The sequence below is a fragment of the Geotrypetes seraphini genome, chromosome 2 (genome assembly GCF_902459505.1).
Source record: "Geotrypetes seraphini chromosome 2, aGeoSer1.1, whole genome shotgun sequence".
In the NCBI taxonomy this organism is placed as follows: Eukaryota; Metazoa; Chordata; class Amphibia; order Gymnophiona; family Dermophiidae; genus Geotrypetes; species Geotrypetes seraphini.
In genome coordinates this window covers 2,270,322-2,296,804 of record NC_047085.1, presented here as the reverse complement: position 1 = coordinate 2,296,804, position 26,483 = coordinate 2,270,322, and the positions used below count along the sequence as shown (strand labels likewise).

At 46.2% G+C, this 26,483-nt stretch overlaps 1 protein-coding gene across 4 annotated transcripts in view; it reads left to right on the top strand.

The window, feature by feature from the left end:
• SLC52A2 (solute carrier family 52 member 2) overlaps positions 1-26,483 on the top strand; it is a 90,132-nt gene that overhangs the window by 49,751 nt on the left and 13,898 nt on the right. For all 4 annotated transcript variants that reach the window (XM_033934335.1, XM_033934338.1, XM_033934334.1 and 1 more), the window contains exon 5: positions 25,415-26,285. In XM_033934335.1, the coding sequence (XP_033790226.1) occupies positions 25,415-26,285 (871 nt within the window). The remainder of the gene's footprint in view (positions 1-25,414; positions 26,286-26,483) is intronic.

Below are 26,483 nucleotides of genomic sequence, written 5' to 3'. Positions count from 1 at the left end.
CTCTAGTACCAACGGGATATTGCTGTTTTCTCGTTTGATCAATTGTATAATTATCTTCTAGAAATTAATTTCCTGAAGTCCGTTCTCAAGGTATTGTGGTCTATATAATTGAAACTTTTTTTTTTTCTTTTTCTTTGGAAATTATTGATCTGATTCAAATTGTTATATATTATACTTGATTGTTAATAAGAAATGTAATAAATAAAGAAAAAAAAAAAGTTACAGGGAAGTGCTCTTAAAACCAATAGGAGGAAATTTTTTGCAATCAGAGAATAGTTAAGCTCTGGAACGCATTGCCAAAGGATGTGGTAAGAGAGGATAGCATAGCTGGTTTTAAGAAAGGTTTGAAAAGCAAAAACAAAAAACAACTGCAGACTATCTACAAAATGCAGGCACTGATTATTTCAAACTCTAATGGTGTATACAACCTTATTACCAACCGAGGGACCCGACACGGTCCGTGTTTCGGACAACAAACCTTCCTCAGGGGTCCGTGGTAGATAAGGTTTTGCAACAAACAGCATTAAAGGAAAAAAACAAGTGCCCGAATGAGTGTAGTGCTGGATTGTAAAAAGCATTGCACTTTAATGCTGTTTGTTGCAAAACCTTATCTACCACGGACCCCTGAGGAAGGTTTGTTGTCCGAAACACGGACCGTGTCGGGTCCCTCGGTTGGTAATAAGGTTGTATACACCATTAGAGTTTGAAATAAACAGTGCCTGCATCTTGTACATAGTCTGCAGTTGTTTTTGGTTTTTGCTTGGTTTTGCTGCAGTTCCTGTTGGATTTTTCTCTTGTTTAAGAAAGGTTTGGACAGGTTCCTGGAGGAAAAGTCCATAGTCTGTTATTGAGAAAGACATGGGGGAAGCCACTGCTTGCCCTGTATTGGTAGCATGGAATATTGCTACACCTTGGGTACTAGTGACCTGGATTGGCTACGGTGAGAACAGGCTACTGGGCTTGATGTACCATTGGTCTGACCCAGTAAGGCTATTCTTATGTATATCTACTCTGCAGAAAATTTCAACAAGACAAATGATGCATCTCATGGGTCACATATTGCATCCACAGTTCATTTGACTCCCTTCGCCCAACTTCATCTCAGATCAGCTCAATGGAACCTAGCATCTCAGTGGTCTCAGGCCACGGATTCTTTAATCCCATCAGATCTAAGTCTCCTCACTCTTCATCAGTCTCTCTAATAGTGATTGCAACCGGCAAATCTCTCAGAGGTTTGCTATTTCTCATCCCTTCACATCAGAAAGTACTCATGATAAACGCATTCATGTATGCATGGGTAGCTCACCTACACAGTCTCCAGACTCAGGGCCTGTGATCTACCTGAGAGAGAGGCTTAGAGCAATTCGTAATGCCCTGAAAACATTTCAGGATCGTCTTCTCAACCAAGTCCTCCTTGTCCGAACAGACAATCATGTTGCAATGTACTATATCAACAATCAAGGGGGAACAGGCTCTCTTCTTCTGTGTCTCAAGTAGCCCTTCACATTTGGAAATGGACAATTTCTCAAAATATATTTCTCAAGGCAAAATATATGTACAAGAGAAACAGAATGCCCTGGCCAACAAGCTCAGCAGATTTCTTCAGCTGCACAAATGGGCTCTCAACTCCAAAATCTTTTGCCACATCTTTTCACTTTGGGGGACTCCTCAGATAGACCTGTTGTGTCTCCCCCCAACCACACGTTACCTCAATTCTGCTCCAGACAGTTCTCTCCTCATCACCTGGAAGCAGATGCATTTCTTCTGGATTGGTCAAACAAGTTCCTGTATGTGTTTCCGCCAATCCCTCTAGTTCTGAAGACATTAGTCAAACTCAAGCAAGAATCAGCCACCATGATTCTCATATCTTCTCAATGACCCAGACAACCTTGAGTCTCCAGGATCCATCTTTACTCATTCAGAGTCAAGGTTCTCTTTTACATCCCAGCCTGCAGTCTCTGCACCTAACAACTTAGTACCATTCAACCTGACTTCAGTAGATTTAAATCTCTGCCCCAGTACAAGCCATTATATCTGCTTCCAGAAAACCTTCTACTCATCAATGCTATCGATTCAAGTGGACTCGCTTTACTTTATGGTATAATTTCCATCACCTGGGTCCTTCCACATCCTCTATTCCTTCGGTGTTGGACTACCTTCTCCACTTATCCAACTGTGGACTTAAAACCATTTCTGTCAAAGTGCACCTTAGTGCTATTAGTGCTTTCATAGTAACATAGTAGATGAATGGTCCATCCAGTCTGCCCAACCTGATTCAATTTTAAATTTTTAAATTTTTTCTTCTTAGCTATTTCTGGGCAAGAATCCAAAGCTCTACCTGGTACTGTGCTTGGGTTCCAACTGCCAAAATTTCCGTTAAAACCTACTCCAGCCCATCTACACCCTCCCTGCCATTGAAGCCCTCCCCAGCCTATCCTCCACCAAATGGCCATATACATAGAAACATAGAAATAAACGGCAGATAAGGACCACGGCCCATCTAGTCTGCCCACCTCAATGACCCTCCCCTACCTTTCTCTGTGAATAGATCCCACGTGTCTATCCCATTTGGCCTTAAAATCAGGCACGCTGATGGCCTCAATAACCTGAAGTGGAAGACTATTCCAGCGATCAGTGAAAAAGAATTTCCTGGTGTCCCCGTGCAGTTTCCCGCCCCCGATTTTCCACGGATGCCCCCTTGTTGCCGCAGGACCCTTGAAAAAGAAGATATCTTCTTCCACCTCAATGCGGCCCGTGAGATACTTGAATGTCTCGATCATGTTACCCCTCTCTCTGCGTTCCTCGAGTGAGTAAAGCTGCAACTTATACAGCCGTTCCTCGTACGGGAGATCCTTGAGTCCTGAGACCATCTGGGTGGCCATTCTCTGGACCGACTCCAGTCTCAGCACATCCTTACGGTAATGCGGCCTCCAGAATTGCACACAGTATTCCAGGTGGGGCCTCACCATGGATCTATACAATGGCATAATGACTTCAGGCTTACGGCTGACGAAACTCCTGCGTATGCAACCTATGATTTGCCTTGCCTTGGATGAAGCTTGCTCCACTTGATTGGCAGTCTTCATGTTCTCACTGACGATCACCCCTAAGTCTCGTTCTGCTTCAGTTCTTGTTAGGAACTCGCCATTAAGGGTGTAAGTCTTGCATGGATTTTGGCTGCCCAGGTGCATGACTTTGCATTTTTTGGCATTGAAGATAGACCAGCGCTCCAGTAGGAGTAGGTCGTGCATCATGTTGTCGAACATTGAATTTATGTCTGTTGTGCTTTTGCCCACTACATTGCTTAGTTTGGCGTCATCGGCGAATAATGTTATTTTACCTCGCAGCCCTTCTGCCAAGTCTCTTATAAAGATGTTGAATAGGATCAGGCCCAGGACCGAGCCCTGCGGCACTCCACTGATTACCTCCGTCATTTCGGAGGGGGTGCCGTTCACCACTACCCTCTGAAGCCTACCTCCAAGCCAGTTCCCAACCCATTTCGTCAATGTGTCGCCCAATCCTATAGAACTCATCTTGCTCAGCAACCTGCGGTGTGGTACACTATCGAATGCTTTACTGAAGTCCAGGTATACAATGTCCAGGGACTTCCCAACATCCAGCTTCCTCGTCATCCAGTCAAAGAAGCTGATCAGGTTGGATTGGCAGGATCTCTCCTTAGTAAATCCATGTTGACGGGGATCCCGTAGATTCTCCTCGTTCAGGATCGTATCCAATCGGCATTTGATTAGAGTTTCCATTAGTTTGCACACTATTGATGCGAGACTCACCGGTCTGTAGTTTGCTATCTCCATCTTGGAGCCTTTCTTGTGGAGTGGAATGACATTAGCCGTCTTCCAGTCCAACGAGACGTTACCCGTACTAAGGGAGAGATTGAAGATCGCGGATAGCGGTTCCGCCAAGACATCACATAACTCCCTGAGCACTCTGGGGTGTAGGTTGTCAAACACAGACCGTGCAAATCTGCCCAGTACTGGCCTTAGTTCAATTTTTAATATTATTTTCTGATTCTAGATCCTCTGTGTTCATACCACACTTCTTTGAACTCAGTCACAGTTTTACTCTCCACCACCTCTCTCGGGAGCTCATTCTAGGCATCCACCACCCTCTCCGTAAAGTAGAATTTCCTAACATTGCCCCTGAATCTACAACCCCTCAACCTCAAATTATGTCCTCTGGTTTTACCATTTTCCTTTTTCTGGAAAAGATTATGTTCTACGTTAATACCCTTCAAGTATTTGAACGTCTGAATCATATCTCCCCTGTCTCTCCTTTCCTCTAGGGTATACATATTCAGGGCTTCCAGTCTCTCCTCATATGTCTTCTGGCGCAAGCCTCCTATCATTTTTGTCGCCCTCCTCTGGACCGCTTCAAGTCTTATTACGTCCTTCGCCAGATACGGTCTCCAAAACTGAACACAATACTCCAAGTGGGGCCTCACCAATGACCTGTACAGGGGCATCAACACCTTCTTCCTTCTACTGACTACGCCTCTCTTTATACAGCCCAGCATCCTTCTGGCAGCAGTCACTGCCTTGTCACACTGTTTTTTCGCCTTTAATAATAATAACAGCTTATATACCGCAATACCGTGAAGTTCTATGAGGTTTACAGAAGATTAAGCAAAGGTAACAAATTGAATTGACTTTAAGAGGGGAGGAAGAAAGAGAATTAATAGGACAGGAAATTCATTGTTGAGGAGAGAGTGATCAAAAGGACAAGTTAATCGCTATAGAGGGGAGAGAGAAGAGAGGATCAGTTGTCTAGATGCTTTAGGAACAAGTGTGTTTTTAGACGTTTCCTAAATTCCTCATAAGTAGTGGGCGAAAGCAATTGTTCTAGGTCTCTACCCCATGATGCTGCCTGGTGTGAGAGAAGGTGTTCATGGTGTTTTTTCAGTTAAAAACCTCGAACTGGGGGGGAAACGAAATTGGAATGTGAACTTCTCTTGTGTCTGTTGGCTGAGAAGAAGAAAAGGTCAGTTATGTATTTAGGGGCAAGTCCGTGTAGTGCTTTAAAGCAGAAGCAGGCAAATTTAAACTTTACGCGTGCCGCCATTGGCAGCCAATGCAGCTGCCGGTAGTAAGGTGTCACGTGGTCAAACTTCCTCAGCCCAAAGATCAGTCTGACTGCCGCATTTTGCATCAATTGTAAACGTTGCATATTCTTTTGGGAAATTGCTAAATAAGCGATGTTACAGTAGTCAAGTAGACTTAGTACGAGGGATTGGACTAGGGTTCTGAATGCCGATGTATCGAAGTAAGCTTTAATGGATCTGAGTTTACAGAAAGTAAAGAATCCCTTTCTGATTAAGGAGTCTACCTGGTCTTTCATGGTTAGGCATTGATCCAAAGTTACACCTAGTATCTTAATGGTGGGCTGGATAGGGTAACTAAATTTATTGATACATAGTGGTGATTTGGTGTCAAGCAGATGTGGCGAAGCAACAAAGAAAGTTGTTTTTTCTGAATTAAGTTTGAGCCTAAAGTTTGTCATCCAGTGCTCCATCATGTTTATGGCTTCTGAAGCTTTGGGAATAGTTTCAGAGACAGAATTAGCGAATGGGATGATAATCGTAAAGTCATCTGCATAACTAAATAGTTTTATTCCCAGCTGGGTTAGCTGCGTGCTCAGTGAGGAAATATAGATGTTGAAGAGCAATGAAGATAGTGGAGACCCTTGTGGCACACCGGATGGATTGCTCCAGGTGTTTGAAAGCTCATAATTAAAACGTACCTGATAAGTGCGGGATATAAGGAAGCCACGGAACCAATTCAGCACCTCATCCTTGATACCAATGGCGTCTAGGCATTGCAGCAGTTTCTCGTGGTCTACTAGATAAAAGGCAGAACTCATATCGAATTGCATAACCAGGGCATTAAGGCCCTTACTAAACAGTAGGCGCAGATTGTCTAAGATAGCTGCAATTACTGTCTCAGTACTGAATAACGGTCTAAAACCGGATTGAGTTTCATGTAGGAGAGAGAACTGATCCAGATAATCCATCAGTTGGGTATGTACCAATCCCTCCATAATTTTTACAATAAATGGAATGGATGCTACTGGTCTGTAGTTGGATATTATAGCTGAAGATTCTTTTCGATTTTTTAGAATTGGGGTTATTATTATGTGACCATTATTAGAGAGGAACTTCCCAGTTTTTAGGTTGTGAGCCAAGTATTGCATCAGCGATAGTTTAAATTTTAAAGGTGCCGCTTTCATGATTTCTGGGGGGCATGAATCAAGAACGCAATAGGATTTAGAATATTTGTTATATAGTCGGATGTAATTATTCCACTCTAAATCTTGAAAGGAGCTCCAGATCATGTCTGCCGGTATATCATTTCCTTGGGTGAGAGCTATTTGATGATCACTAGGGTCGTTAGTTGAACAATGGATTCTAAGGTTTTTAATTTTTGAATCTAAGTACAGTGCTAAGTCATTTGCAGAGGGTAACTTAGTGTTGTGTGTGGATGTGGTGTAGCGAGCGGTGTCAAATAAATTTGTGATCAGGTTGAATAGCTCTTTTGTACTGATTCCTTGTGAGCCATTACAAGATGAGTTGATTTTAATTGAGTAGAATGCTTTATGTTTGTCTTTTATCATTTGTTTGTAGATTTTTATGTTAGATCTCCACTTAGTCCTTTAGATCTTCGGACACTATCACCCCAAGGTCCCTCTCCCCATCCGTGCATATCAGCTTCTCTCCTCCCAGCATATACGGTTCCTTCCTATTATTAATCCCCAAATGCATTACTCTGCATTTCTTTGCATTGAATTTTAGTTGCCAGGCATTAGACCATTCCTCTAACTTTTGCAGATCCTTTTTCATATTTTCCACTCCCTCTTCGGTGTCTACTCTGTTACAAATCTTGGTATCATCTGCAAAAAGGCACACTTTTCCTTCTAACCCTTCAGCAATGTCACTTACATACATATTGAACAGGATTGGCCCCAGCACCGAACCCTGAGGGACTCCACTAGTCACCTTTCCTTCCTTCGAGCGACTTCCATTAACCACCACCCTCTGGCGTCTGTCCGACAGCCAGTTTCTGACCCAGTTCACCACTTTGGGTCCTAACTTCAGCCCTTCAAGTTTGTTCAACAGCCTCCTATGAGGAACTGTATCAAAGGCTTTGCTGAAATCCAAGTAAATTACATCTAGCATATGTCCTCGATCCAGCTCTCTGGTCACCCAATCAAAAAATTCAATCAGGTTTGTTTGGCACGATTTACCTTTTGTAAAACCATGTTGCCTCGGATCCTGTAACCCATTAGATTCAAGGAAATACACTATCCTTTCTTTCAGCAACACTTCCATTATTTTTCCAACAACTGAAGTGAGGCTCACCGGCCTGTAGTTTCCTGCTTCATCCCTGTGACCACTTTTATGAATAGGGACCACATCCGCTTTCCTCCAATCCCCAGGAATCAGTCCCGTCTCCAGAGATTTGTTGAACAAGGACTCGCCAGAACCTCTCTGAGCTCCCTTAGTATCCTGGGATGGATCCCGTCTGGTCCCATCGCTTTGTCCACCTTCAGTTTTTCAAGTTGCTCATAAACACCCTCCTCCGTGAACGGCGCAGAATCTACTCCATTTTCTCATGTAACTTTGCCAGACAATCTCAGTCCTTCTCCAGGATTTTCTTCTGTGAACACAGAACAGAAGTATTTGTTTAACATATTTGCTTTTTCCTCATCACTCTCCACATATTGGTTCCCAGCATCTTTTAGTTTAGCATTCTATTTTTCATCTTTCTCCTTTCACTAATATATCTGAAAAAATTTTTGTCTCCCTTTTTTACATTTTTAGCCATTTGTTCTTCCGCCTGTGCTTTTGCCAGACGTATCCCTCTCTTGGCTTCTTTCAGTTTCACCCTGTAGTCCTTTCTGCACTCCTCTTCTTGGGTTTTTTAATATTTCACGAATGCCAACTCTTTCGCCTTTATTTTCTCCGCCACTAGTTTGGAAAACCATATCGGCTTCCTTTTTCTCTTGTTTTTATTGATTTTCTTCACATAAAGGTCCGTAGCCATTTTTATCGCTCCTTTCAGCTTAGACCACTGTCTTTCCACTTCTCTTATGTCCTCCCATCCTAACAGCTCTTTCTTCAGGTACTCTCCCATTGCATTAAAGTCCGTACGTTTGAAATCTAGGACTTTAAGTAACGTGCGTCCGCTCTCCACTTTAGCCGTTATATCAAACCAAAGCGTTTGATGATCACTACTTCCCAGGTGAGCACCCACTCTAACATTAGAGATACTCTCTCCATTTGTGAGGATCAGATCCAATATCGCTTTTTCCCTTGTGGGTTCCGTCACCATTTGTCTGAGCAGAGCCTCTTGAAAGGCATCCACAATCTCCCTATTTCATTCCGATTTCCATGCTCCTTTCAATAATATTATTAACATTTTTTATGTTGCCTATAAGAGATTTCTAGGCGGTTTACAATATTAAAAATATAAAAAAGGGAAGACAAACAGTAGGACTTACAGGACAAACATCAGACAGGTCACTGACAATGTCAAATAGAATTGATTATAAGAGGTTAAGGGGGAGAACTAGAATTCTGAATAGGAAAGGGAAGACAATTAAGGTTAATACAATGGGGAAGGGAATTTTACATCTGTGTTGGAGAGAAGGAGATATAGTGTAGTTTATAAATCGAATGCTTCCTTAAATAAAAGTCTTTAGATTTTATTTGAATAAATATTTAGTTACTCCTCCACTTGTTTCCCGGTTTATGAAAGGACTCTTAAATTCAAAACCTCCACTAAAAACACCTCCAGTTTTTTGGGATCTGAATGTAGTTCTCACCGTTCTCATGGTCCTCCATTTGAACCTCTTGCAACTACTTATCTCAAGTTTGTTCTTCTTGATCTGTGTCACTTCTGCTCATCAAGTGAACTTCAGGCACTGGTTGTGACTCACCTTATACAGTTTATCACAACAAGGTGGTTCCAAGAATTCATCCTAAATTCCTCCCAAAAGTAGTCACGGAAGTTCACCTTAATTAATCCATTGTGTTACATAAGAATATATTATCTGTTTTCTTTCCAAAGCTTCATTCTCATCCTGGAGAACCGACTCTTCACACATTGGACTGTAAACGTGCCTTGGCTTACTATTTAGAGAGGACTAAGCCACACAGATCTTCACCTCAGCTGTTCATCTCTATTGACCCTAACAGATTAGAACTGCCTTTAACCCAAAAATTATTTCCACATGGTTAGCAGCATGCATTTCCTTTTGCTATGCTCAGGCTGGGCTGCAGCTCGAGGAACATGTTAAAGCACTCAAGGTCCAAGCTATAGCATCAGTGCGTTCACTCCCATCGAAGATATTTGCAAAGCAGCTACTTGTCCTCAGTTCACACATTTACATCTTGCTACTGTCTAAAAACCTATTCCAGACAAGATGGTTGCTTCAGCCAAGCAGTACTACAGAATTTATTTTCTTCCTAAAGGCCAACTACATCCCATTTCAATAAGCTATGGCGTCCCACATGTGAGAACATGCTGCCTGCTTGTCCTAGGATAAAGCACAGTTACTTACCGTAACAGATGTTATCTGGGGACAGCAGGCGGATATTCTCACATCCCTCCCACCTCCCCTGGTTGGCTTCTTAGCTTGCTTACAGAACTGAGGTACCGCGAGCCAGCATTGGATGGGAAGGCACTCGCACATGCGCAGTGCGGGCAGTCTCGAAGCTTAAAGTAACAGTACACTTTAGCACTGACCATACTGGGCTCTGTGGATGACGTCACCCACATGTGAGAATATCTGCCTGCTGTTCCCAGATAACATCTGTTATCCCAAGACAAGCAGGCAGCATATTCTCACACATGGATGACTTCACCGACGGAGCCCCTGGTACGGATACTTTAAGTGTATCGCAACTTTAAGAGTTTAGAAAGTTTGCGATTAGCCTGCACCATGCATGCACGGCAGGTCCCTCAGTTTCTTAGTTTCCACGGAGCTAAGAAGACGCATTTCAATGGACGTTGAAATTTTTTGAGCCTTCCCACTCTTGCGGTTTTGATTTTTAATAGTCTTTTCTTTTTCCTTTAGTAAATTCTTTATTTTAAAAAAAAAAAGTAAAAATAATTTTTCTTTTTTTCTCCCTCGGGGGTCTTGGCCCGGCGGGGCCTGTTCATCCACCTTGGCCACCGGGATTTAAGAAGTGCGGTCACTGTGCTCGGCCCATCTCTATGATTGACCCACATCGCTGGTGTCTCCTGTGTTTAGGGCCAGAGCACCGTCCTGAATCCTGCACGTGCTATTCATCATTAGTTCACGGCTGTTCAGTGTCGCTATGAAGGGGGAGCCGACATCGGCGCCGACCAAGATGACACCGCACATAACACCGGCAGAGACTTCTGACTTGCCTCCGGTGTCACACCATCCAGTGAGTAAGTCGGCTAAGAAGCCTTCCCCTACTCCATCTGGGACTCAGGTCAAAATGGCATTCATGCCAACCTTTAAAAAGTTCCGTAAGCACCCGGTCCCGATCTTGGTGAGTGCCTCGACATCAGCATCCTCATCACCGAACCAGAGCACTGCACTAGTGGTACTGGCAAAGAAGCAAATGGTACCGGTGGTCTCCCTCAAGCAAAAAATTGACAATTTGCTTCGGGAGGAACTGAGTGAGCATTTTCACATGTTGGTGCCAACACAGCTTATGCCCATGTTGATACCGACTCTTCCAGTGCGGGTCCAGTCTGAGCAACTCACGACACCGACCACACCTCTAACTGATGCTTCACCGGTGCGGAGGACTTTGGCACGGGAGTTGAATGATCCATCTCCATGGCACCAGTCATCCTTGACTCAGACCTCTAGAGAGGTTACTCCAGCTTCCTTACGTTTGTACGGAATCTTTTCCCTTCTAACTTTAAGGAGTATCCTCTCGTTCTCTTCACCTTGGGGAGGGTGAACAATCTCTCTGTCTCTACTAAGTCAATTCCCTTCAATATCTTGAATGTTTCAATCATGTCCCCTCTCAGTCTTCCCTTTTCAAGGGAGAAGAGGCCCAGTTTCACTAGCCTCTCATTGTACGGCAACTTCCCCAGTCCCTTAACTATTTTTGTCACTCTTCTCTGGACCCTTTCGAGTAGTACTATGTCCTTTTTCATGTATGGCGACAAGTGTTGGATGCAGTATTCCAGGTGGGCGTACCATGGCCCAGTATAACGGCATGATAACCTTTTCAGATCTGTGTTTGATCCCCTTCTTAATCATTCCTAGCATTCTGTTCACCCTTTTTGTCGCCGCTACGCATTGCGCAGACAGTTTCATTGACTTGCCTACAAGTACTCCCAAGTCTCTCCTTCCTGGGGGCTCTCTCCGAGTATAGCACCTGACATCCTGTATTCATGCATATGATTTTGGTTACCAACATGCATCATCTTGCACTTATCTACGTTGAACTTCATTTGCCATTTCGCGGCCCATTCCTCGAGTGTATTTTTGTCTCTTTGTAGATCTTCGCAATACTTCTGTGTCACTATTCTGAATAACTTTGTTATTTTTTGTTTTGAAAATATGTTTATTAAAGGATCAATGCACAAGAGAAAATACAAAATGCAACCAAGCAAGAAAACAGCAGCATACATAATACAAGTGCTCAAACAAAATACAGACATAAAATAGTCAAACCAGCATCAAAGCATTTCCCATGCAAAATCCAATTTTTGAATGGAAAAGCAAACCTCCCCCCCTCCCCCCACCCTGTACACCCTGGGACTCCAGCACTAAAAAGAACTCCAGCAATCCAGATAGGCTATAGATTTCCAACTCGCTGCCCCCCGGCGATGCTGCCTCTCCCATCCAGCCATCTGAGACATACTAATTCGCCACTGTTGGACTGTGGGTCGTGTGGTGCCAACGCAGTGTCGAAGAATTCGTTTTTTTGTGATTCCCAAAGCCACTAAAAGAAAACGCCTCCCAGGTTCGCTAATACCCGCCTCCACCAGGGGACTCGTGACACCCAACAGCAACGTCTTGTAAGACCAATCCAAAGATTGCCCAATAACACTCTCCAGCTCCCGAAGCACAGATATCCACAAGGGCCCCACATTAGAGCATTCCAAAAAATGATGTACCAAAGTATCCCGGCAAGCTGGGCAGCGGGGGCAACAGTCATCGGGCCATAACCCCATCTGGCGCCCTTTACAACGCGTAAGATAAGATTGGTGCAGGATCTGAAGATTTACTTCATGTAAACTCACATTAGGGGAGGCAGATGCACATTCCTGAAAACACAGAGCCAATTCCCCAGCAGAAACTTGCTCTCCCAAGGCTAAAGTCCAAGCTTCCGCCATAGCATCGAGAATCCGCCCAGACCTCCACTCCTTCCCCACTTTATACCACTCCGAGAGCGTGTTAAATGCAGAGGGGGCGGACATAAACTGTTGATCCAGTGGAGAGAAAGTGGGCCGGCTACCTGCCGACGATCGAAGCGCCAAACAGTAACTCCGAAACTGTAGATAGGCGAGCACAGACCCTTCAGTCCAGCCCCAACGATCCCGACACGCCAGAAGAGAGGGGGCTTCCCCCGACCTCAATTCAGCAACCTGCCCCACAAAACGACAGCCAGACCTCCGAGCTGAGGCAAAAAATGCATGCAACGAGCCAGCAGGAAACTTAGGGTTACCCACAAATTCCGTAAAAGGCGAAGGACCCACCTCTCTCCCCAGAGAAGATCGCCACCAGCACCAGGCCATGCGCAGGGGTCGAAGCATAGAAGGACAAGGCCCCGCCCCATGCCACAGGAGGTTAAAAACCAACACCGGGGCTGACAAGAGGTACCAAAACCCCACCAGGGCAAACTTATCAACACCCGTATAAAGTTCATGCACCCACCGCATCAAAGCGACGATATTGTAGAGACGCAAATTGGACAAATTCGCACCACCTTGCTCACGCCCCCGATTATACCCAATTTTCGCCCGGTGAGAGCGCCATACAAAAGACGAAACAACCCCTTATAAGCCTGCACATCCTTCTGTGTAATCCAAAGGGGCACATTTTGGAGAGGATAAAGGAGCTTCGGCAAGAGGACCATTTTAATAAGGGCAATGTGCCCCAGAAACGAGAGGGGAAATTCCATCCACCTCTTACACAGAGCTCGGACCCCATCCAATTTATCGAGTATGTTCTTCCGATAAACCACCCCAGGGTCTGCGTGTAAATAAACCCCCAGTTACTTAAGCGTACCCTTAGACCATTGCAACGGAAAGGAAGGATCTTGCCACAAAACACACAGAGGGTGGACCGCCAGAGCTTCTGATTTATCAAAATTAATCCTCAGCCCAGAAAATGCTCCAAATTGATGAATAAGATCTATTAACCGAGGAACCCCCTCTTCAGCATCCCCCAGAAAGATGAGTATGTCGTCCGCAAACAAGTTAATTTTGAATTCCTGGGATCCCATCCGAATGCCGCGTACAGCGGGGCTCTGGCGGAGTTTAGCCGCAAGAGGCTCCAGGGCAAAAACAAATAGCATAGGAGAGAGGGGGCAACCCTGGCGTGTCCCTCTCTCTAACTAGAAAGAAAAGGTAAGCTCCCCATTAATCAAGATCTGGGCAGTAGGATGAGCATATAACGATTGAATCCCAGCCAAAAAGCTACCCATAATGCCGAACTGAGGCAGAACCCAAAATAGATAATCCCACAGTACTTTGTCAAACGCTTTTTCAGCGTTTAGACTAACTATGAGAGCATTCTGTTGGCCCGGATGCTGCCTCACAAGTCCAGGATTCTGCAGCACCGAAAGCGCACACAACACATTAGCAGACGAATATCGGCCCGGCACAAAACCAGCCTGATCCGGATGAACCAGACTGGGCAAGACCTGACCCAAACGAGCAGCCATAATAGCAGCAAACAGCTTAATATCTTGATTGAGCAAGGAAATAGGCCGGTAAGACCCCAACTGATCCTCCGCCCTACCCGGTTTCGGAAGAACCACAATATGAGCATGAGTAAGCCCAGGCGGAGGCATCTCTCCCCGACAAAGGGCCCCACACAAAGTTTGAAAAGGACCCACCACTCACACCCCCAGCTACTTATAATATTCAGAGCCCAGCCCGTCTGGCCCAGGCACTTTAGCTAGTTTCAAGGCCCTAATAGCTTGCTGTATTTCCAACCCTCGCACCGGGGCATTCAACACCTCTCGCTGATCCTGCCCCAGAGATGGAAGCCAAAGGTCCCGAAAGAAAGGCACCCTCTGTTCAGTGTCACAAGCCCCCCTATCATACAGAGCCCTGTAAAAGTCAACAAAGCTCTGTTGTATCCTTGCCAGGGTGGTCACCTCACCCCCATCAGGTGCCCGATTCCTAGAAATAATGCGCTTCGGAGCCCTTGCAGTAACCAGGGAGGCCATCAGTTTACCTGCTTTATTTCCCCACCAATGGAGGCGGTACTTATACATCCGGATATCTCTAAGGGCTCTGTCCGCCAATAACTCATTAATTTGTCTTCTTAAAGTGAAATATTGGGACCGAGCGGCAGTGGCACCAGGATTATGGAGATCCCCTTGTATCGCGCCCAAACACTGTGCCAAGTCCAACAGTGCCCTATCTTGAGGGCTGCGTTTGCAAGTAGTATACTCAAGGATCTTACCACACAAGACAGCTTTGCGGCTTCCCAAAACACCTCCGAAACATCGGAAGCAAGGTTTTCAGCTATAAAGTAATCCCACTGCTGCTCAAGGAAAGCCCTAAACTCAGCATCCTCGTACAGCGTGGGATTCATACGCCAACCAGTGGTCGACCTCTGGGACCCCTGCATATCGATGAGATCCAGCCAAATCAAGTGATGATCCAACAGAACACCGTCCTCGATCATCACTCGGGATATGCCCGCCAACAGGGGAGGAGCCACCAGCAGATAATCCAAGCGACTGTGAACATCATGGACTAGAGAGTGAAAGGTGAAGTCAGATTCAGTAGGGTGGAGTGTGCGCCACAGATCAACTAGACTCAGCTGTCGCATTACAAAGTTCACTCCTTTTTGATCGCCCCCTTTCAACCTAGGCTTGGCAGGCTTACAATCAATGAGGGGGTCAGCAGTAATATTAAAATCCCCTCTCAGGACCAACTGGTATTCAGAGAAAGGCGCTAGAGCAGCCACTAATACAGAGAAAAATCTATGAGAGTATACATTAGGAGCATAAAGGGAACAAAAAACACATTTTTTCCCCAAAAAGACCCCAGCTCAAATCACATATCGGCCCTCAAGGTCTTGTGATACTCTATGTAAAGTACATGGATGTTTTTTGTGGAAGAGGATAGCAACGCCCCGTTGCCTGTTATTGTATGACGCATAGGCCACTTCCCCAACCCAGTCCCTCTTCAACTTAACGTGCTCAGATGCGCTAAGATGAGTCTCCTGGAGCATTAAGACATCCACTTTTAATTTCTTACAGTACTGAAACATCTTGCTACATTTCACCGGAGAATGCAAGCCATCAATATTAAAACTGACAATCTTAACAGAACTCATAAGAACAGCTGATGTGATCAAACTCCAAAAATACAGCATTCCTGACAGGGCAGCAGCGTCGGCCTCCCAGCCAAACCGACTCACCACCCACTGGTATTGAAGAACAGTACCGATCAGAGTCCACAGGTGCATCCTACCTCCGCTCCCCAGCCCACCAGAACCCCTCTCTATCCCCAATCCCACCCTCCCCTATCGCTTCCCCCAGTTACCCCACTCATCCCAAACACTCTCCAGCCAACCAAACCCCACATACACATCCAAAACCCCAGCACAACCTCCAACTGCATATCTCACCACCCCTCCCGCCACCAAATCCCCAGGAAGAGAAACTAAAATAAGAACCCTTGTCGAGAACTAGAGGCCGAAGGAACACAAGAAAAAGGCAAACACACAGCACAAGTGCAAAAAGAACATCAGTAACAGCAGATTCGCCAAACTCTAGGGTCTGCGTGCAACAAAGTTCCAAGCCAGGTGTCCAGAAGCCAGAGGACCCCTCAATGCAGGCCTCTCACACAGACAGGGATTCACGGCGGTATGGCAACTACAAAGGTGTAGAGACTGGATAAACTCGGGGCACTCCAATGCCAAGCAGAACAAAATCAGGGAGACAAGACAAAGGCCCCCGCCAGCCCCAAGCAGCAAAGAAACTTCACCAAACTCCACCAAACTCCCGCAAGACCAAGAAGTCCTCATGGTAGAAATCAAAGAGGCCAAGGTAGGAGCCCACCAGCAACCCTACTGCGCCGGCAGCTTCTCAAGGAACTTCTTCAGGTCTTCCGCCATGGCTAAGTGTAAGAGACCGATTTTCATGAGTAAGCCCGACGTCCTAATGCCTTTGTACAGAACCATGGTGAGGCCTCATCTGGAGTACTGCGTACAATTCTGGAGGCCACATTACCGCAAAGATGTGCTGAGAATCGAGTCGGTACAGCGAATGGCCTCCAGGATGGTCTCGGGGCTCAAAGATCTATCATACGAAGAAAGGCTGAACGAATTGCGGCTATACTCTCTCAAAGAATGTAGGGAGAGAGGGGACATGATTGAGACATTTAAGTATGTCACTGGTCGCATCAAGGTAGAAGATGATATTTTCCTTCTTAGAGGACCCTCGGCCACAAGAGGACACCCGCTGAAAATAAAGGGCGGGAAGTTTCATGGCGACACCAGGAAGTACTTCTTCACTGAAAGAGTGGTGGACAGCTGGAATAAGCTCCCAGTACAGGTGGTCAAGGCCAGCAGCGTACCAGATTTTAAGAACAGATGGGATGCTCATGTCGGATCTCTATGAGGGAAAAGGTCATCAGAGAGCGATTAACTAGAGGGGTGGGTCAATGGAGTGGGCAGACTCGATGGGCCTTGGCCTTTTTCTGCCATCACTCTGTTTCTATGTTTCTTGGCAGGATATAGAAAAGCAAATCTGATCCCCCGCATGACCAACTGCGAACAGTATGATGTAAGGGCCTTGCGCTGCTCTGCGACCTTGGTAGAGAAGTGTTGGAACAGCATGAGCTTGGCCCCTACGTAGGACAAAGATCTAGATTTTTTGAACAGATCCAAAAGGCGCGCTTTGACTGCATAATTGTGAAATCTTGCCAGCACAGGTCTCGGGCGGCCCGGCCCATCGCCATCTCAACGCTGCCCAACACGATGGACCCGTTCTACCACCACAGGGCCGGCTTGCTCAGGTAGGCCCAGCTCCCTCGGTAGCCAACTCTCCACCACGCGTAGAAGCTCAGAGTCTTTCACAGATTCTGGGAGCCCTATAAGTCAGAGATTCTTCCTGCGGGCTCTGTTCTCTTGGTCCTCGACTCGGTCCAGCAACTGGCATACACGGGTCTCCAAAGAGTCAAGTCGGCCATCCGCGATCGTCGCCCGATCCTCCTACGCTGACACACGCTCCACCCACTGGATTTGAGCCGCATGGCCAGCCAGCGCATCCTTAAGTTCATCCATGAAAGTGTGCAGTTTGGCCAACTTGTCGTCCAGCAGTTGGGATAAATGCCGCATGGACACATGCAACACCTCGTGCCACTTCTGTTTGGGACCCCGCCATCTTGTGTTCCTGGACCGCGCTGCTCTTTGGGGCCTTCAGCGATCTAGTCAGCATCCCATGCACCGCCAGAGTTAAAGACGCGCCGGATGAGCTGCAGCCCCGTGGCAGTATTCCAACAGAGACAGGAACCTTACTAAGTAAAAGTTTACCGCCGCCGGCCCGCGAAAAAGGAGCATAGTAGGGGAGGAAGAGCGGAGCTCCGTGCTCAGACATCCGTTCAGGTTCCAGCCATCACGTGAACCCCCTGAATAACTTTGTATCGTCCGCAAATTTAATCACATTGCTCATCATGCCAATTTCTAGGTCGTTTATAAATATGTTGACGAGCACAGGCCCGAGCACCAAACCCTGCAGCACTCCACTCGTGACGTTTTTCCAGTCCGAGTATTGTCCATTCACCCCACTCTCTGTTTCCTATCCGCCAACCAGTTTTTAATCCATTTGAGTATATCACCCTCGATTCCATGGCCCGCAATTTTTTGAAGTAGATGTTCATGCGGAACCTTGTCAAACGCCTTCTCAAAATCTAGATATACGATGTCGACTGGGTCACCCTTGTCCATCTGTCCATTTACTCCTTTGAAGAAGTGCAGTAAGTTTGCAATCGCCTGTCCCATTGCCCCAACGCACAGCTTCGGGATGCTGTCTCTGAAAATGGAAAATTTTGGTGTCTTGAAGCTGTGCGTGGGGACCATGGGACAGGGGATCTAAAAACGGGATGGTCCCGTTCAAAACAGGACGTATGGTCACATTAGTAATACCCAGTTCCTTTTCCCAAGTCACCCTGTGCATTTGCAAAGTATATAGTCTAGAGCAGTGGTCTCAAACTCATGACCCGGGGACCACATGCGGCCTGCCAGGTACTATTTTGAGGCCTTCTGTATGTTTATCATAATTACAAAAGTAAAATAAAACAGTTTCTTGATCATATGTCTCTTTAGCTATAAACTACAATATTGTTATTAAGACTAAGCCGAAAGGAAAGATTTATAAACTATAAAGAGTTTTACCTCATGCAAAATTGTCATTTCTTTAATAAGATATTAACTATTTTTTCTGAGGCCCTTCAAGTACCTACAAATCCAAAATGTGGCCCTGCAAAGGATTTGAGTTTGAGACCATTGGTCTAGAGCATTTACTCAGGTATTTATAAAGACAGAAAATAAGACCAAGAATCCTCACAAGGATCCTAATAGTAGACCAAGTCTGCTATTGAGACAGACATGAAGCCATTGTTTGCCCTGGATCGATGGCATGGAATGGTGCTGCTATTTGGGTTTCTGCCAAGTACTTGTGACCTGGATTGGCCACAATGAAGATGGCCTACTGGGCTAGATGGCCAATTGGTCTGTCCATGTATGGCTATTCTTATGTGAGCCAAGTATAGGACAAGGTCACGAGAATCTCAGATGTCCAGTATACTGGGGAATCCCTTTGGGTTAATTTGACCAGAGGGAAGGACAAATGCTTGTATCTTGGCGTAATTTACAGACCCCCAAGACAACAGGATGACCTGGATATGGAAATAATCGAAGATATAGAAAATATCACCTTGCGTGGGGACACAGTATTGCTAGGTGACTTCAACATGCCTGATGTGGATTGGGTTACACTTACCTCTGCTTCCGGCAGCAGCAGGAGGCTATTAAACTCTATGAAAGGAGCAAGCCTCAGGCAACTGGTGTTGGAACCGACAAGGGATCAGGCAATACTGGACCTGATACTTACCAATGGAGAAAGTGTCACAGAGGTCTCGGTGGGCGACACATTGGCCTCCAGTGACCACAACATGGTATGGTTCAATATCATGAAAGGTTTCACTAAATCTACTACACTAACCAAAGTCCTCAAATTCAAGGACACAAATTTCAAAGAAATGGGAGACTTCGTTCACCAGGCGCTACAAAGCCAAGAAGAAGCCGATAACGTGGAAGACATGTGGTCGACTTTGAAAGCAACCATACAAGAAGCAACAAACCGCTATGTAAAATCAGTAAGTAAACGGCGAAGGAACAATAAGCCACAGTGGTTTACTGCGGAGATCTCAGACCTGATCAAGGAGAAGAAAAAAGCATTCATCTCTTACAAACAATCAGGGAAGCAGGACTCTAGAGCAGACTACCTGACCAAATCAAAAGCCGTCAAAACAGCAGTCAGGGAGGCTAAATTCCTCATGGAGGAGTCTCTAGCAAAGAACATCCAGAAGGGAGATAAATCCTTCTTCAGGTATATCAGTGATAGAAGAAAAAACTCAGGCGGGATTGTACGTCTTAGGAAACCAGACGGAGACTATGTGGAAAAGGATTCGGAAAAAGCCCAACTATTAAATGAATACTTCTGCTCAGTCTTCACCCGAGAAGCGCCAGGGCTCGGCCCTCAGCTACAGACAAGGGATGGCTCAGTTGACCCGTTTAGTAACTTTGAGTTTACGCCCAGCAGTGTCTACGGTGAGCTGTCAAAGCTCAAGGTTAACAAAGCAATGGGGCCGGACAACCTGCACCCCAGGGTGCTTATGGAGCTGAGTGATGTCTTGGCGGAGCCACTGTCCGCGCTCTTCAACCTCTCCCTTAGTACAGGCAGCGTCCCGTTGGACTGGAGGACGGCTAACGTCATTCCACTCCACAAGAAAGGCTCAAAGATGGAGACAGCAAACTACAGACCAGTGAGTCTAACATCGATAGTGAGCAAACTAATGGAAACTCTAATCAAACACCAATTAGATAAGATCCTGGATGAAGAGAATCTACGGGATCCCCGACAACATGAATTTACTAAGGGGAGATCCTGCCAATCCAACCTGATCAGCTTCTTTGACTGGGTAACGGGGAAGCTGGATATTGGGGAGTCCCTGGACATCGTGTACCTGGACTTTAGCAAAGCATTCGATAGCGTCCCACACCGCAGGTTACTGAGCAAGATGAGTTCTATAGGATTAGGTAACACATTGACGAAATGGGTTGGGAGCTGGCTTGGAGGTAGGCTCCAAAAGGTGGTGGTGAACGGCACCCCCTCCGAAATGACGGAGGTGATTAGTGGAGTACCACAGGGCTCAGTCTTGGGCCCAATCCTATTCAACATCTTTATAAGAGACTTGGCAGAAGGGCTTCGAGGTAAAATAACATTATTCGCCGATGACGCCAAACTGAGTAATGTAGTGGGCAAATGCACAACAGACAAAGATTCAGTGCCCGACAACATGATTCACGACCTACTCCTACTGGAGCGATGGTCTAGGACATGGCAACTCAACTTCAATGCCAAAAAATGCAAAGTTATGCACCTGGGCAGCCAGAATCCATGCAAGTCTTATACCCTTAATGGCGAGATCCTAGCAAAAACGGTAGCAGAACGAGACTTGGGGGTAATCGTCAGTGAGGACATGAAGTCTGCCAATCAAGTGAAGCAGGCTTCGTCCAAGGCAAGACAAATCATGGGCTGCATACGAAGGGGTTTAGTCAGTCGTAAGGCGGAAGTCATTATGCAATTGTATAGATCCATGGTGAGGCCCCACCTGGAATACTGTGTGCAATTCTGGAGGCCGCATTATCGCAAGGATGTGCTGAGACTGGAGTCGGTGCAAAGAATGGCCACCCGGATGGTCTCGGGACTCAAGGATCTACCATACGAAAAACGGCTTGACAAATTACAGCTATACTCGCTCGAGGAGCGCAGAGAGAGGGGAGACATGATCGAGACGTTCAAGTATCTTACGGGCCGCATCGAGGCGGAGGAAGATATCTTCTTTTTCAAGGGTCCCACGACAACAAGAGGGCATCCGTTGAAAATCAGGGGCGGGAAACTACGAGGTGACACCAGGAAATTCTTTTTCACTGAAAGAGTGGTTGATCGCTGGAATAGTCTTCCACTACAGGTGATTGAGGCCAGCAGCGTGCCTGATTTAAAGGCCAAATGGGATCGGCACATGGGATCTATTCACAGGGCAAAGGTAGGGGAGGGACATTAAGGTGGGCAGACTAGATGGGCCGTGGGCCCTTATCTGCCGTCTAGTTCTATGTTTCTAATTAAGCCATTGTGACATCACTGGTGAGGTTGGCTCTTAGGCATTGGTGGAATGAGGCCTTGTGACAATCACAATCCCAGCTCTGGAATGTTGCTGCTATTTGGGTTTCTGCCAGGCAATTGTGACCTGAATTGGCCACTGTGGAAACAGGAGACTGGGCTGGATGGACCATTGGTCTGATCCAGTAAGGCTGGTCTTATGTTCAAGAATGATGTGTTGATTTACTAGAAAGAAGATTACCAAAGTCAGTACTTAATCTTCCCTTAGATCTGGCAGGGACTTGCAGGAGATTGGCCCCAGAGTAGCTTTTGGATAATGTTCCTGCTCTAGAGCCAGAGGGTGACATAACACAGGGGGAATCAGTATCTTGACCCCATTTTTCCTCTCCTCACCTAAGACACAGGAGGTACCTTTTTTAAAAGTCTTTTGGATTTGGATTTTGGAGTTAATAATTCAATTTTCCAAATGCACACTCATGGTGGGTTATATTTAGCTACACTTGGTATTTTCCTCTCCCCAGAGAGCCTACAATGTACCGGTAAGTCTGTAACTGGTAACATAGAAACATAGAAAGATGACGGCAGAAAAGGGCTATAGCCCATCAAGTCTGCCCACTTTACTGACCCACCCCAATAAGTCTAGATGCTAGTGAGTTGTCCTACATAGGGATCCCACGTACAAGTCTAGATGCTAGTGATTTGTCCTACGTAGGGATCCCACGTACATGTCCCATTTACTCTTAAAGTCAAGCACGCCGGTGGCCTTGACAACCTGCACCGGAAGCTTATTCCAGTGATCTACCACTCTTTCCGTGAAAAAATACTTCCTGGTGTCACTACTAAATTTCCCCCCTCTGAGTTTAAGCGGATGCCCTCTTGTGGTCGAGGGTCCTTTGGGGAAGAGGATGTCGTCTTCCACCTCAACACGTCCTGTGATGTATTTAAATGTCTCAATCATGTCCCCCCTCTCCCTGCGTTCCTCTAGAGTGTAGAGCCGCAGTCTGCTCAGTCTCTCTTCGTACGAGAGACCCTTGAACCCCAAGATCATCCTAGTGGCCATCCGCTGAACCGACTCGACTCTAAGCACGTCTTTACAGTAATGTGGCCTCCAGAATTGCACACAGTATTCCAGATGAGGTCTCACCATGGTTTTGTACAGCGGCATTATGACTTCTGGTTTCCGACTGACGAAACTTCTATTGATACATCCCATCATTTGCCTTGCCTTGGATGTGGCCTTCTCTACCTGCTTGGCAACCTTCATGTCTGCACTGATGATTACTCCCAAATCTCGTCCTACTGAGGTTCTAGCTAATGTTACTCCATTTAAGGTGTAAGTTCTGCACGGATTTCTGCTACCGAGGTGCATGACCTTACATTTCGTAGCATTGAAGCCCAGCTGCCATGTCGAGGACCAGTTTTCCAACGTACGAAGGTCCTGTGTCATACTATCCTGTAAAAAGCTTTCACTTACTATGTTGCACAGTTTTGCGTCGTCGGCGAACAATGTTACTTTACCCTGTAGCCCTCGTGTCAAGTCCCTTATGAATATATTAAAAAGGAGAGGACCCAGGACAGAGCCCTGCGGCACTCCGCTGGTCACCTCTGATGTTTCAGAGAGGGTATCGTTGACCATCACCCTCTGAAGTCTACCACTCAGCCAATCATTGACCCATGCAGTTATAGTCTCACCCAACCCCATTGATTTCATCTTGTTTAGTAGCCTGCGGTGTGGGACGCTGTCAAAAGCTTTGCTGAAATCCAAATATACTATGTCCAGAGACTCTCCTGAGTCCAACTTTCCTGTTACCCAATCAAAGAAGCTGATGAGGTTGGATGGACACGACTTACCCTTAGTGAATCCATGTTGACTAGGATCCCTGAGATTCCCCTCATCCAACTTACGTTTAATTAGTGTTTCCATGAGTTTACTATCGACGTGAGACTCACTGGTCGGTAATTCGCAGCCTCTGCCCTGCATCCCTTTTTATGCAGAGGAACAACATTCGCTGTTTTCCAATCCAGGGGACTCTCCCCTTCTTTAGGGAGAGATTGAAGAGCATGGCTAATGGTTCCGCCAGGACCTCGCACAGCTCTTTGAGCACTCTTGGGTGCAATTCGTCTGGACCCATGGCTTTGCTCACCTGGAGTCTTGACAGTTCGCTGTAGACATCAGCTGGTGTGAACTCAAAATTCTGAAATGGGTCTTCCGCGCTTGACATTGCTTCCAGATGTGGCCCTTTCCCTGGTGCCTCGCAGGTAAAAACCGAGCAGAAGTATTCATTCAGTATTTTGGCTTTATCGGAATCTCTATTCGTCTAAACAACCTATCACTATCTACTATCTACTACCAATCTATCCTGGAAAAGTCCAGAATAACAATTGTAACTTAACGCATTCTTGATTATATGTAACATAGAAACATAGAAACATAGAAATTGACGGCAGAAAAGGGCTATAGCCCATCGAGTCTGCCCATACCAATGACCCACTCCCCGATTCTTACTCTCCTAGAGATCCCACATGAATATCCCACATGAATACCGCAATGCTACTGGAAATGTCCAGTCATCTAACTTGTAATCCGCTTAGAACCGCAAGGCACAAGCGGAATAGAATTCACTAATGTAATGTAATGTAATGTAATGTAATTCCCGTCCGGTGTTCTGAGGCGTACTATCCCGTTTGTGTTTTTTTTTCCTGTCACTAATGTACCTGAAGAAGGATTTGTCCCCTTTCTTAATGTTTTTTGCTAGTTTCTTCCACTGCAAGCTTGGCCTCCCTGACTGCTGTTTTGACTGCTGCAGACCTGGCCCTATATTCAATGTTAGCTTCACCTGTTCCCGTACGTTTGTATGAAAGAAATGCTCTTTTTTTCTCCTTGACGAGGTGCGAGACCTCTTCAGTGAACCATTGGGGGTTTTTGTTTCTTCGTTGTTTATGTACCAGTTTTATATAGCGGATAGTTGCCTCATGTAGGGTCAATTTCAGGTTTGACCACATGGCTTCCACATTATCAGTTGCTTCTTGATCCTGCAGCGTTTGCTGGATGAAATCTCCCATACGTGCGAAATCAGTGCCCCGGAAATTGAGTACCCTCGTTTTAGTTTGTGATTTAGGGAAACCTTTCCTGAGGTTGAACCATACCATGTTATGGTCTCTGGTAGCCAGCTTTTCTCCCACTGAAACCTCCGAGACACTCTCGCCGTTTGTAAGTACGAGGTCTAGGATGGCCTCGGCCCTAGTGGGCTCTATCACCATTTGTTTGAGGTGTACTCCCTTCATGGACGTCAAAATCCTCCTGCTGCCACAAGTTGTCGCTGAGAGTGTGTTCCAGTCTACATCGGGCATGTTGAAGTCCCCTAGCAGAACAGTGTCCCCCGTAGAGTAATATTTTCAATGTCTTCAATCATTGAAGGTACATTGAAGGATGAAGTGACTTGCCCAATGTCACAAGACTGATTAATGGGAGTGCTGGGATTTGAACCCTGGGCTCTGTGGTTCTCATCCCACTGAAGAAGCAGAAGATGCTGTGATGCGATGTGAGGATAACACTGGGAGATTTGTGTCATGAATTGAAGTGCTGGGATTTGAACCCTGGCCTCTGTGCCTGAACCTCTCTTTTGAGAAGGAGACACTGCTAATGAGGTGTGAGGATAGCACTAGGGAATTTGCCATGACCTTGCACTTTTCTCTTTCTGCTTGTGAGCTCTTAGGAGCCCTTTTAAAACATTAGTGTTGTAGGGGCTGAAAGTTGCTGTGAAGAAGTGTGGGGAGCAGTGTCCTGACGCCTGCTGTTTCTTTTTCCTTTTGCAGGTTGGAACTTGCCCGCTTACCTCACCGTTCTGATTGCTTTTGGAAACCTGGGCCCCATCGTAGTCACGTTTATACACAGGTTTGCTCCGGAGTTGCTGAAGGAGCAGTGGTTAATCCATGGAATCCAGGCCCTGAGCGTTCTGGCGGCCGCCTTCCTGGCTCTCTTCTGGCAACAAACAGTGCTCATAGGTGGTGGAGTGCATAGTCTGCCCTTTCTGCTGCTGGGCTTCGTACTGGCGTTTCTTTGCTGCACCTCTAATGTCACTTTCCTACCATACATGTACCAGTTCCCACCAGCCTTCATCCGCACCTTCTTCATTGGGCAAGGTCTCGGTGCACTCTTTCCATGTGTAGCAGCACTGGGCCAGGGAGTTGGCCAGCTGGAGTGCCGAAACAACAGCTTTGGGAATGGCACAGAGCCTTTCTACTTCCCGGAAAAGTTCACTGCCACCAAATTCTTCTGCTTCCTCTGTGCTTTGCTCACGATATCTGGCATTTCTTTTGTGGGACTTGTGTACTGGCACCAGAAGGAGCGAAACATGCAAAGGGTCCACGAGCAGCCACCAGAGAGCTCTCCCCATGATAGCCTGGAGTCCTTCCCTCTGAGGGACAGCCCTTGCACCACCACAGACATGAAAGAGAACATGGAGGCCACTGGAAAGCCCATTGTCATCTCTCCTTTCTTCACGTGGAGGAATATATATCTCTTGGTGCTCTTGGTGGTCTCCAACGCATTGACCAATGGTGTGCTGCCATCCGTGCAGACTTATGCCTGTCTGCCTTATGGGACCGTGGCATACCACCTGTCTGTGGTCCTGAGTAACATTGCTAATCCTGTGGCATGTTTCATTGCCATGTTTCTGATGTGCAGGTAAGTGGTGTCTGGCAATATGGGTAACACAAGTTATAAGGAAAATGCATGTGCTAAGGCTTCCGAGAAGGCGTTAAAATAATGATAGCCTGGAAGCGGCACTGGGTGTCTGCAGAAAATAGGAGCAGATAAGGGTAGAATTTAATATCTAAAGAAACACAGCCCAAGTTTTGTGGCTCTTCCAAGTTCTTTCTTGAA